Source organism: Mustela putorius, unplaced genomic scaffold (assembly GCF_011764305.1).
Source record: "Mustela putorius furo isolate JIRA1106 unplaced genomic scaffold, ASM1176430v1.1 tig00003858_pilon_pilon_pilon, whole genome shotgun sequence".
Classification (NCBI taxonomy): domain Eukaryota; kingdom Metazoa; phylum Chordata; class Mammalia; order Carnivora; family Mustelidae; genus Mustela; species Mustela putorius.
In genome coordinates, this window is record NW_025422010.1 from 38697100 (window position 1) to 38710832 (window position 13733).

General features: G+C 45.3%; 1 protein-coding gene across 4 annotated transcripts in view; it reads left to right on the forward strand.

Annotated features, from left to right (window-relative positions):
- Nucleotides 1-13733, forward strand: part of SETBP1 (SET binding protein 1) — a 362122-nt gene that overhangs the window by 326766 nt on the left and 21623 nt on the right. For all 4 annotated transcript variants that reach the window (XM_045065578.1, XM_045065577.1, XM_045065580.1 and 1 more), the window contains one exon: nucleotides 7011-7181. In XM_045065578.1, coding sequence (XP_044921513.1) covers nucleotides 7011-7181 — 171 coding nt within the window. The remainder of the gene's footprint in view (nucleotides 1-7010; nucleotides 7182-13733) is intronic.

Here is a 13733-nt window from a genome sequence, read left to right on the forward strand (position 1 = left end):
GCTATGGACTTCTTTGGGGAGCTGGGGTTTTATTTTCTGTCTACCATCATGTATAAACTCAGTTAATCCTCACAACAGATTAATTTGACAGACGAGAACACTGAGATACAGAGAGTTGATAAATGTTGCCCCAAGTCACAGAGCTAGTGAAGCACATAGTCTTCCTTCAACAATATGTTCTCTGTGTCTGTTCTCCACTACATGGAAACAGGGGATTTAGTAAAGAGGGCTGTGGACTAAAATAGTTGGGGCAGCTTCTCCCCAGAAGGTTTGGGTCTAGAAGAATAGATGTGCTTTTTCTTTGTCCATTCATCCATCCAACACTGTTGAGTATCAAGTATCTGTCAAGCTAAGTGCTGGAGAATCAAAACAAAGTAAGACATGACCTCTAGGCAATGTGGCAGTTGCCTCCAAGAATGTCAGAGAAATCAACCAATAATGACACAAGAAGCCAGAAGTCTGGCCCAGACAGTAAGACATATAGGAGAGAGGTTCGAACTCCACCCAACAATGAGCAGTGGGTTTCATTTTTCCCAACTGCCTTTCCAACCCTATCTCCCAGTATGTGGTTTTTATGACTCACCCCAGCCACTCTTGTCTCAGTTGCACAAAGAAGGCTTGTTATTCCTGCTTCTACTTTTGTCGTTTCCCAGTCCTTGTAGAGAGAGCCTCCCTCCACTTCCAATGACTGAATTCTGCCCGCCAAGACTACGGCTTCTATACTTGTGTCTGTCTTCCTGAGTAGGTGACTATTCATGGTCCCTGTGCTTACTGGTGCCTGGCACGCACAGGTCCTTAATGAATGTTGAATGAATAAATGGATGAGTGCAGACCACCACCTCGGATCCCACGGAGATCTCATTTTCCTCCTAATTCCTGAGGGACTCATTTGGCTTCCTGTCTTGTTTGGTTTTCCATTTCCTTAGTCTTTCTGTCCTATGTACTCTCCGCTTCTAAACTTTCTGTGCAAATACAGGGCTCACAACTTCCGAGTAGTGCTGGTAGGCACTTAAATAATTGTGATTTTTAAAATGATTAACTCTAGGCTCACTGAACAGTGTTCTGTTCAAGAGTAACCTTGCCAGAATTTCACCTCACAAGGTCCTAGGATGAAGTAAAACTCATCTGACACAAAACACATGTTGAGAGCTAGTCACTAAGATTGAACAGGCTGTTTACGGTCCATGGCAGTGGGCTCAGGGGAGTTGGGAGGATGAGGCGGATATCCAGCCTGGGCTCCTCCTTCCAGAACCCGAGTGATGGAGATGCAGGTGCACACAGGAAACCATGTCTTTTTCTCATGTTCACCGTGGTGTCCTCCCTTTGCTGTGATCTGGGTCCTTGGCGCTCTATCCCTCCGATACTCTATGAGTGAATAGCAGAGGCGCTGCCTTTTGATGGTTAAAAAACACCTTAAGATCTTTCTGTTTCCTTATAAAAAGTAACAGCTGTCTTTGTGCTATGCCAAGGTTTTTAGAATGCAATTCTTAGAAAACAGGGACTTCAGTGGTTTTGACCAGTGCTGTGTCCCCAATACCAGTAAATATTCAATAAATACTTGTTGAATTAATGAAGATGATGATGCAACAAAAATAACGTTTTTATTGACTTCGGCACAGAAAAATATTTTTTCCCAAATTCTAAAGATATTATCTAGTGCTTGATTCGCTGTCTTTCATAACATATATCGCCCTGTGTGCCATGAGTGAAGTTCACTTGCAAACAAGGAAAAAGAGCGGTGGATCAATCCAACAAGCAGTTAAGAGAATGGGAATTATTTTCAAGTTTTCAAGAGTTTTGCCTTGTGCAAAATACGTCATTTACTGGCTTACCCAAAAGGGAAAGAAAGGAACATCAAATTGAGTCAAGAAGCATGGATTTCCACACTACTTCTTCTGCACACGTGATGTGTGAGTTTGGGCAAATCATCTGGTCCTCTGTGGCTCAGTTTACTTATCTGTGTACTTGGAATTTCTTTTTTTTTTTTTTTTAAGATTTTATTTATTTATTTGACAGAGAGAGATTACAAGCAGGCAGAGAGGAAGGTAGAGAGAGAGAGAGGAGGAAGCAGGCTCCCTGCTGAGAAGAGAGCCCAATGCGGGACTCGATCCCAGGACCCTGAGATCATGACCTGAGCCGAAGGCAGCGGCTTAACCCACTGAGCCACCCAGGCGCCCAATGTGTACTTGGAATTTCACCATCTGCCTTTTGTCATCCACAGAGATGCTGCAGGAGCAAATAGCATAATGCATGTCAAAGTTCTTTGCAAGATGAAAAACCACTGACTGTTCAATATAATATACCTCCCAGCGCATGCCAAGCCCTGCTTTCTGCAGCATGAAGGGGGCCAGGAGGTGACTGAGAAACCCAACCACCATTCTGGTGGTGTTGGGCTCTCTCACTATTCCAATCTAAGCTTTGTCACCAGGAAACAATTGCATTTGCAAATCGTATAATTAAAAAATTAATTAAGGTGTTCCACAAGCCTATATTAATCACATAGCATTTTCTAGATCCACTGCTCTCTGCAATGGATGTTCCAGAATTACATATGATCTCTAGGTGATGATTCCATTTGCCCCTCTATTTTAAGGAAATTGGGACATGAGGACCCACCAAGGAGTCAGGATCTAGTTCTTACCACTTCTTACCAGCTGTGTGATTTTACATAAGTTACAGGACCTCTCTAAACCTCCTTTTTTTCTGATCTAGAAAAGGGGAGTGAATATGCAGTACTCATCCTACAAAGATGTTTGTTTGTTTTCCCCATAAAGAAAATGAGATAAAGTAGGTTTGTAAACCTAGAGCAACATACAAATTACTCTAAGGTGAGGCTGGTTTTTATTATCCAAGGTCACAGAGCTCATTAAAGGGATCCTGGGAAAGTCAGCCGCCACAGACCCTGCTTTTCCTCCATGACCCCTGTGACCTTGAACAACCCGGGGAAGAGGTAATTGAACAGCAACTACTACTTTGGAAGAAACAGAATCAAAATATTGAAGCTATTGACTCACCCTTAAGGCAGTAAACAGTGCTTTGGTCTCTGACCTTTTCGCATCCTGGGGCAGTCAATAACGCGGCCGCTGGATGCCGCGCCCCCACCGATTCTGACTTCGGAGTACTTTAACCTTGAACTAAGCTCCAAGTAACCAAGGCAACAGGAAGTCAGCTTCTGCATCGGAGGAGTGGGAATCCATAAATCAAGTCCCTAATGCAAACACGGTGTGCAGGTAGAGGTTTGAGGGGATAAGTGGTCTATGAGAAATTACCTTTGAAAATGAGTGACTGTCCCTCGATACACTACAGCACAGTCTCAAAGACTTTTTAAAAAATCTATCAATAGAGGTCAACAGGTTATTAGCAGAATGTTTTCCTATAGGTTTAACTTTTAAACAATATTTCCTCTTGGCTCTGTCTTTTAATCATGAACAGATGTTGGATCCACGTAGTTATTAGCATTGTTATTTCCTCCTTTAAAAACGTCCTGGCCTCCACATACGCCAGCCTCTAGTACAGTCTACCCTGAGCTGGGGTTCACGGACATTCCGAACGCAGGCACCACGTGTGTTCTCCACACAGTCTGCTGTCAGAGGTTGAGAAGTGACCCCTTCCCGCATCAAAGCTGTGCTCACCTTTATTCAGGTCCCTGCGTTAGTTGAGGTAACACATCTCAATGGTCCAAGTCAGCACAACGCGATATCCGGGGTTCTTGCTGGTGGACGTCCAGCTCCGTCCCGCGGGGAGAGGGAAGCCGGGCCCGTGCTGAGAAGAAAGGTTCCAAATGTCCCAGCCCTCTGCCGTCATCCCACATCCCCGAGAACTTGGTTCTGAGCTGTTTCACGCCTGCCCAGTCATTTGGGCCCCTCTTCGGGGAACATCAGCTGCCTCCTGGAAGGAACAGAGACAAAGACTCCCAGTGGCCAGCATGCCCAGTGCTCGCTCCTTGGGGGGGTCACCCATCCCAGCAGCCTGAGCCCTCGCCCCTCGGGCAGACTTTGGGGATTCCAAATGCTGTTAGATTAGTCTTTGTTGAAAGCCTATCTAATATACTTGCTCATGTATGCTATTTCTGGGATTGTTTCCATAATCCTTTCAAAACCCCAAAATGTCTGAGAAAACATCAGGGCTCCTTTTTTTTTTTTTTTCTTTTTTCCTAATTGCTTTTCAAATTCATTGGATGGCAACGAACAAACAGTACCATAATCTAGAAAATCCTAAATTATCGAGGGTTTTCAAGACAGCTTAAATAGTGACGATTTGAATTATAGAGTTTTTAAGTGTCATTTTATTACTTTTAACACAAACACTTGAGTAGCAAAGTATGCCCAATAGAGGTATGATCGAATGAACTTTAATGAAATGATGTGGACTGAGACTAATTTGGATCGCGAACATTTGCATGAAAATGGGTACAACGAAAATGACTTGAAATCAGTTTGTTCCCAAGTGAGAGTTAAATATCCTCCTGCTAATCCTGTTTGCGGCCTGTTCCCTGAGCCTGCCTTAATTTACACAAAGAATGACCTACCCAACCTGTGTCCACGGGTACAAAGATGACATAGCAGGGGTTTTTTCCAGAGGAGCCATTATCCAGCAGAACTCTGGGACGGCTTGGACTTCCAGAGGTGTGCTGTGGAAGGCACAGCAGCCTCCATCTAATGGGAGTGTGACCGTGGTGGCAGCGAGGACTGAGCTGGGGGACGTCCCTCAGACCCGGGGCTGCTGTCCCCAGTTTGGAGTCTTAGCAGTCGGTTGTTTAAGCAAAGCACTCCTCTCCAAAGCCTGTCCTCTAGTAGACTTGTAGATTTTTTTCCCCCCAAAGTCCAATTTATTTTCTCAAAGGAAACAAAGTTTAATATATTTGTGGCTTTAAAACTATTATCTAAAGAAGGCTAGGGAATAAAGGTAAAAACTCGCTCTTTCTTACAAACTTTCCTGCGTGCTCTCCTTCCTGAGAATAACCACCGTTAACTGTTGCGATAGATCTCCTCGCGGGTGGCTCTGGATGTGTGTTACATGGATTATGCGTGTGCCCAGCCCGTCCCTGACACCCCTGTGTATTTCACAAATGGGTATCCTGTCCACGTTTGCTGCCCTTCCTGGCATCCTGATGGTCATGCCTTGCAATCTTTCTGTCACGGAATTTGATGTCTGTCTACCTCTACTGTCAAAATGCTTTGAAACATAAAACCTAACGAAGGGCATTTACATTGTTATTCACAGAACGGGAGGGGGAGTTTCAGAGGGTGGAATGGAGCGTAGGAAGGTAGTAGTAAGTCAATGAAATCGTCAACATGACTTCCTTCCTTAGATGCTTACAGGTGCTTTGTCCAGGTGTGGGGCTAGGGCCTGTGCGCCCTCGATATAAATGATGCTGTGGGCAGACCAGGGCAGTGGACAGGTGTTAGAGGACAACCAGCGGGGCCAGCCTGACCCCTGGGTCCTGGATTTAGCATCTGGCTACTTGCAGATTCCTAGCCCTGACTTTAGGGCTGTGTGAGTTTAGTTAGTTATCTCTGAACCTCTCAGAACTGTGGTTTCCTCATTGGTAAAATTAAGAAACTGGTATCTTCACTACACACTTCACGGGGCTGTCACTGGCTTCCCTGAGGTGCTTTCACCGTGGTGACAACATAACATTACTCGGGCAGAGGACTGAATCACCCACGGTGGCCGGGCTGGAAAAACAAGGGTCGAGAGCGATTGGGATAAAGCCCCATTTGTTGTTGCAGTCAGTGGCGGGTAGCCTAGAAATGAAGAAATTCTGCATGGATGGCCATCTAACATCGATTCGGACACCCCCAGCCTCTGGACTTAGGCTTGGACGAGTTGGAGAGCCACATTCCTGCAGCTGGGGATGCAGATGGGACCCAGAAATCCTTGCTCAGGTCAGGAAAGAGAACAGAGCCTTTGCCAGCTGTTTTCTGTTGCCCTGAGGAAGTAGCAGGCTGCAGGAATAATAAGCTAGTAAGAGTAATAGTAGCAGGAAACGCTTGTCGTGGACTGTGTGCTAGGCACTGCTCTAAGCACTTTACGTTAATTACCTCCGGAGTCCTTCCAACCACCCCTGTGAGCTTATACTGTTCCACCCCATGTGTACAGCTAAGGAATCTCGAAGCTTGGGGAGGGTAACTTCCTTATGATCTCGCAGCTAAAAAATAAAGAGAGTCTGGATTCCAAAGGAGGAAGCAAGTTTCCAAAATAGCTCTGTAATTTGTTACATAGTAAATTCCCAGGCCCTTCCAGAGGCACTTTGCAAGAGGCACTTTTCAGCATCACAAAGATAAGACCTTTGATGCTTATTAGGACCAGAGGCTGAAAAGCCCCCAAATCTACTTTCACTCGGCCACGGCCATGGCCACAGGGATGCACCAGCCCCCATCCTGCGTCTTCTGCTCCAGCAGACTGGATCATCTTCATCCCCCACCCAGAACTTATTGTGTGCTCTTCTTGGCACTGAGAAGGCATTTCCCTCTTCCTTGCCGCTTCAGCATAAGCTCTGGGAAGCCTTCCCTCCGTTCCCACACTAATCCCCCAATCCTTAGCCCTCTCCAGGCACCTAGCATGTGAATGGATGAAGAACACCCAAGCCCGCCCTTATGTGTCACCCGATGTTTCCTTCTCCTTTAGTCTTGTGTCCCCAGCCAGGTGAGATAAGAATCTGGGGTGGGGTTACCTTCTCCCCTTCATGCTGCGCACAACACAGCCTCTGTGACGATGGGCTTCTTGCTCCGTAGAAGACAAAGGGTAGCTGCTGGTCTTCCCTGCCTCCCTGGGCCATGCCCCTGCTTCCACACAGCTAAACCGGAATGTTGTCTCCATGGATGTCAGCCGCAAAACCAAAACCCGTCGTGCTGCTGATTTTTTTTTTCTTTAAATATTCTACCATTTCATTCTTGTGACCAGAAGGAGGTGAAATAACAATGTTCTCAGCTCACTTTCAGGTTTTCTGTTGTCTGTTTTCCTGTTCCTTTCAAGTAACTACAGGCTTCGGGATTCTTCTTTTGTAGGGATGCCAAGTCCCCACCTAAAAGTGGACCAGACGGCACCGCACAGTAAGAGCGAGGGCTCCGCGTCCACCATGATGACCAGGAAGAAGCCAGCGGCGGTTGACAGTGTGGCAATCCCCCCGAGCCCAGTGTTATCGCTCCTCGCTGCCTCTGCGGCCACGTCTGATGCAGGTGAACACTGCCCCGAGGCTTTGGGTTCAGCCCCAAGAAGGTGGGCGCGAGAAGGCCCACGGGGAACGTGCTGTGGAATATAGGTTCTCTGCTTGGCCAACCTCCCACAGACGCCGAGCATGGTTCCGCACTGGGTTTTCAAGAGGGAGGAGAGGACGAGATCCGCTCAGGACCTGGGGGCAAAGGCCCGTGAGTAGCAACTGAATAACAGTATTAATGGCTTTTTAGCAAGCCTTAGTAATTATTAATCTCTGCATCCAGGACCTTATCTGTGTTAGTTCACAGGACTCATCAAAAGAAGTCTGTGAGGTAAATACCTATGCCCTGAGTTCAGAAGAGGAAGCCAGGAGTCAAGAAACTGGCCCCAGGAACCTGTGGATGGTCAGGATGCCAGCATAGGTCCAGGACCCATGCTCTCGGCCATGGCGTTTGATGAGTTCCCTTGCTCCCCGGGGGTGGGAGACAGTCATCAGAGTTTCTCTGAGGCCTTGGCTCATTCTACCCCACAATGTCATGAGCTCCTTAATACCCACCAGACTCCTCACTGGCAGCTGATAAAATAGAAACTCCTTATTCAGACATCCTTCCTCTGCTCCCCACGTAATCTCCCACCAGTGCCTGCACCAACCCCCACTTTGCCACGTTTGTCCCTCTTGCCAAGAAGGCAGCCTTCAATTTGGCTTAACACCATTCTTTGAGGACAGCCTTCCTCAGTGCCATCTACATCCCACAGACCTTGAAAGCGCAGCCTCCCCTGAATGCACACAGCACCCGGTGTCTCTACCATGTGTTTGCTACCTCCTCAGAGACTACAGAGCTGTGTTCTCTTCACTTCTGCCCCCCTCACAGTGAAATGGTACATCCCCCAGAGGTAGAATCCATGAGTTAGGTTCTTGCCATCTTCATGGCATACAGAATGAGAGCATACTGTGGAATTCATGCACTGCTAACTCTTCAGCATTACAATGTTCAGCATAAATATTGTAGTATTTAGAAATGCCTCTTATGATTAGAAGCCCAGGAAGAGACTCATTGATGCTCTCTCTAAATGCATCTTCTCAGTGAGCAGGTTGCTTTGAGCGAAGAACTCAACTTATCTTCATTCCTACTTCCTTCATGGAAATTGCTGGTAATCAGAGAATGTGCCCTATTGAAATAACAGAAGGAAATATTCAGGGTGACATTTCCCAAATTGAGTTCTGCAAAATATTAGTAGATGTCTGGTGATAAAAGATACTTTCATAGTGAAGTGTGTGTAGGGAATGCTGCTTTATGTAGCTTCCTTTCCATAGGGCTTTCCAGAGCCTTTCAAGGACAGTGTGGTGCACTTGGTGCTCCAGGAAGGACAGACACAGAATTTTACAATCTTAGCTGACCACAGAACCCATTTTTCTGGCAGTAGCTCTTAACATCTCTTGGAAATGCCGTTCTCCCCAGCCATTTGGAAACTCTTGCCCAGGAGGAATGGGATGGTCTCTCAGATGGGATCATGAGTCTCCCCATCATTCTCATGCTAGGTAGGAAGTGAAGGTTCTTGGTGGAAATGCCAGGTAAATGATGCCTGCAGTGAGAATGGGAAGAGGTCGGCGTCAAGGTCATAGGTGCATGGGGAAGAAGCTGTCCTGAGACTTGACGAATGGGAACATCTTTGGCGGAGAGCGTGCAGGCAGAGGGAGCGATGTGGACATAGTCCTGGATGTGGGAGCTGGGGCCAAGCCTGGAACTGTGCAAAGCGATCACTTGTCTGGAGGGAAGGATCGGGTTTGCAGTCGGCACTATCCACCTGATAATTCCTTATGCAACCTTGTTGGTTACGCTCTGGAGACCTCCCTTTATGGATTTGGAAATTAGCCTGTATATTTCTGCCTTCACTTGCCAAGCCCAGATATCTCCCAGGGGCAAAAGACAGGGGGTCCCCCATTTCCCTCCCCTCAAACTCAGCTCTTTCCATTCAGAGTAAGAGAATGGGTTCTTGGGACCCCATGTGTCCACGGGCTCACCTCCTCTCTCTGCGTTCAGTCGTTTACAAATACGCCAAACAGGCATAGAAACAGGTGGGTATTAAACTTTTAAACCTGCCTCTCTGGTCATCAGAGCTGAGCCAAAGCTCTCCTGTTTCAGGATTTAGGAATGGGCTGTTGATTTTTGGCTGTGCTAAAAATGAGACCCTCAGGAGAATTTCACAGATTTAGTCTGTTTCCGGGTCTCAGGCTGCTAAGCAGAACTTTGGGGAGAAAGCAAGCCAGAGAACTCCCCAGGTGCTAGAGGCCAGACCTTCCCAAGATTCTGCTCCCCACAGATAAATGGCTTCCCACAGACCTGAGAGAGTTAGGGTCACACAGCCTGGGCTCGTGGCCAACGCCCCGTTTCACACACCATGCACACATGATTGCTCCCAGGATTCGGAGAGCTGCCCAAGGTCACGCAATTGGATTGGAACCCAAACTTCTTGATTTACTGCCTGATTTCCAGTGGATTCTCCCTTCTGTCTTAGGCCCAACATGAGCAAAGGCAGATTTCTTTCTCCCTAATTATGGACTCCTACTTCTTTTAGGGAATAGTGAGTGAAACTCATCATTTGCCACATTAACCACAGGCAAGCACACATTAGAAAGTTAATAAATGGTATCTTGGTCTGATTTCACTCAGTTGTTTGCTTGTGCATTAGTCCTGTATATTTCTGTTGAGACAATTCACTTCCTTTTTGTTTTCTTTAGGGTCCCTTTTTACTCTTCCGCTATAAGCAAGGTAATTTAGAAGTCTTTCTGGCCTGTTTCCAGTAGGTCATCAATTTTGCAGAGTGGTTTTGAAGACCCAGACAAGAGCAAAGAAAGGAAAAGAGAGGAAAACTTAGTGTCTTCTAAAGCAAAATTAATTTAAGAAATCATGTCTTGAAATATAAAATATATACTAAAGGAATTCAATTAATTAGAAATTCTTTTCTTTTTTAAAGTAATGAATACTTACGTATCTAGTAGGGCCCCTGACACGTAGTAGATGCTCAGTAAGTAATCACTGAGAGAAATGAATCATGGTGAGACAGCACAGCAGCTGTGCGCTTGTAGACAGAGCCTTAGACATGGAGACAGACATCAGAGAAAAACACACTCCATCTTGGAAGTTAACAATCAAATGGAAAACATTTGACAGACAAGCGGTAGGCTGTTGGTAAATACTTGCCAAATAATTAAACAGTATTTTTTAAACAGTATGTTTTTTAGTATTTTTTAATATTATTTACTTTTAAAATTTTTTAAAAATCTTTTAAAAAATACTTTATTATTTCTGTTTTTAAACAGTATGTTTTCGAATAGGTGAAATATGTTTAAAAAAAAATTCCCACTTCATTTTATAAACAGAACATGGGAGAAATGGATGTAGGTCAGAGGTTTAAAAACATGTCTTTTCTAGCTCAAGTGTGTTTTGGGGGGGTGGACGGGTGTGTGTGTGTGTGTGTGTGTGTGTGTGTGTGTGTGTGTGTTGTTTTAGGCAATTTTTTAGCTGCTCAGAGTCTGGGAAGCATGCTGATTATAAGGTTATTGATTTGGAGGAAGAGGCAGAAGACGAGGGGCAGGAAAGGGAGAACATGTCAGTTTATGAGCAGCTGGGAGGGAGAGATGGCCGTGGCTGCCACCGGAGCTCAAGCAGGTCAGCCTTCGTGATCAAACTGCTCAATAGCTATTGATCAGCCACGGTCCCCGGGCCCCGTGCAGGGTCGGATTCGAGGGAGCACTGCATCATCCCTGTGAGTAATTAGGGTTAATGCAGTAAAGGCTTCAATACAGTTTGTTCAAAGTGATGCATAATTTGAAGTAACTTCTCTCGCGATTTAATAACCATATCAGATAATCCATACCCAAATAAGTCCACGTAGTTTTTCTGCACTCCTGCATACTGAACTACGTATGACTTGGAGGTCATGCCGCATGGAGAGAGTTGGTGATTTCACGACTGAAACGTCGCCCCACCTTTGTGTTTCTGATGAGACTACATTAGTAAATAGATGAAAAATACTGTAGCAACTCAGTAAAACACCAAGAAAACAAAAATCTCCACAGTCCTGCACCTGAAAGTCTAGCTGGAACACACAGACACACACACACCCACTATCCTTCCATCTTAAATCTCCGAGCGGAAAAAAAGACCTGTGTCAGGGTTGCTGTCACTGTTCCGATCTCAGCAGCTCAAGGTGTGGCCCGGGGGAGAGACCGGCGGGAGGCAGGTGGACACTGTTCGTGGTTTCTGTCTGTCTCGTACAGGTGTTTTATTCTCTGAAACTGTATGACCGACCTTGTTTCAAACTACCAGAGCCTATGAGGAAGTGGAAATATTGGCTGGAAGGGTGGCTCAAGGTAGGGGAGGGGAAGGAAGAAGAGCACCTGCCGTGATGAGCCCTGGGTGTTGTAGGAGGTATTGAATCGTTCAACGGTACACCTGAAACTCCTATTACACTGTATGTTAACTGACTGGGATGTAAATAATAACTTTAAAAAATGATAATAATTAAGATAGCAAAGGACAAAATAAAAGACAAAAAAATAAATGTATTTCACAAGTGTATTATATTAAAGGCTTAGACATGTTGCTTCTGAAGGCAGAAAATGGTCTGGCAAATCATTTAATAATTAACCAAACTGTCCGCGGCATGGAAACGGACATATACGTGTAATCAAGATGCAAAACCTTAAGCTTGAAAAATTACCTTCACAAGTAAAAGAATACATTCTTAATTCTAATGGAATTAGAAGGAAATCCAGTACTCTAGTAGCTGGAGTAAAATAATCATGAAAATGTCTTCTGGCCCCCAGATTCTAGCATGCCTGATTTTTCGATTAACCAACTGCCATCCATCGAAAGGGGCCCAGAATAATGAAATTATATTCAGGTGCAAAAAGCAATGAATTCTTTTGCAATAAGAATTGTAAAATTATATTTGCTTTGTGCCTGTGTGGGATCATCGTCGACACTCCCAACCAAAACAGTGTTATCACTTCAGCCAAAAGTCCGAAATAGGGCAAATAAATGCACAGGTTACTGGGATTTGGAACATCCAAGGGCTATGAGTATACAAATTGAAGATTATAAAATAAATTCCTGCAAGGCCAGATTAATCACTTAAAATATACAGTAGAAAACTTTCAGAAAATACCTAGGGAAAATAAAGCTTTATTTTATTTTTAATGATTTTATTTATTTGAGAGGGGGGGAGGGAGAGAGAGCACAAGCAGGGTGAGGGGCAGGGGGAGAGGCAGACTGTCTGCTGAGCAGGAAGCCTGATGCAGGGCTTGATCCTAGGACTCTGGGTCATGACCTGAGCTGAAGGCAGACGCCTAACCAACTGAACCACCCAGGCGCCCCTAAAGCTTTATTTTAAAAATGAGTTATTCAAGTTGCCTGAAAAGTGCTGCATATAAACCCATGTGGAAGCAGCACAGAATGACTTTTGCCTAGAGAGCTCTCCCAAATGTGGGACTTATAGAAAAGCCCCCCACCCTTGGCTTTGGGCCCTGAAAAGACCCAGTAGGGTTAGAAGCTTCTGTGTTTCCCTGAAGATCCCATCACAGCAAAGGTCTTCTGAAAAGCCTCTGAAAATTCTTTTATTTTTGCCCCAAAGGAGGAAATAAGCTCCTTTCTAATTTCATATGGACATCCTAGAGCAGCTGAGCTGTCCCCATGGCCACAGCTATAAACATCCCAGAGAAGCACCAAACACTCCAGAATGTAGCCCTGCCTTCTGCTCCAGCCACATCTCCCTAGAAATGCTAACCATCGCCAAAAACAAAAAAACAAAAAAACACCACAAAAAAACAAAAACACCTAAAAACTCTTGCCAAGTATTCATTCACCTCTTGAACAAGGAAACCAACTTGGTGAGAAAACTGATCTAAAGAAGAATTAGAGGGACAGGACATTATAGGAATGTAAGCAATGGGGAAAGAACATCAAATGAGATTTCTCAGTTAATGTCCTAATGGGCAATAAAACCATAAGCTCCAGGCTTATCTCTTCTACCAGTCAGAAATCATTTGCATACTTTGGGAGCAAAAATGTTAAAGTTAACGTATTACGTGGCAGTCTGGGCCCGTAATCAGTACTGGGTAGCAAATCCAACAAAGTTGCATTTCCCTAGCTAATTAATCGTGGGGCAGCCCTGTAAAACGATGACTCTAGGAATCTGAAAGGACATGCATCCTTGCATTGGCCTCGTTTCTAAGGTTCATCCCATGTTCCTTCACCCCACACACCGGCTCCCCTGCTCTACTCGAATGCACGTGTTCTTGCCTCAGATCGTCTATACTGAGATCTCCGTGCTGCACTTAGCAGCTGGCAGATCTCGGTCCTCCGGGCTCACATCTGTAAAATGGGGGGAAGCATACTACCTCAGGTAGAGCATCATGGTGAGGAATAAATGAGATAGTCTTTGTGAAAATCTTAGCAGAGTGCCTGGCGCATAGCAAGAGGTTAGCAAATGAATGCTGTTGAAGCCACTGCTGTGTTGGCCGTCACTATTGCCATCATCTGCATTCCACGCCGGAACGTTCCTCTCTCCCT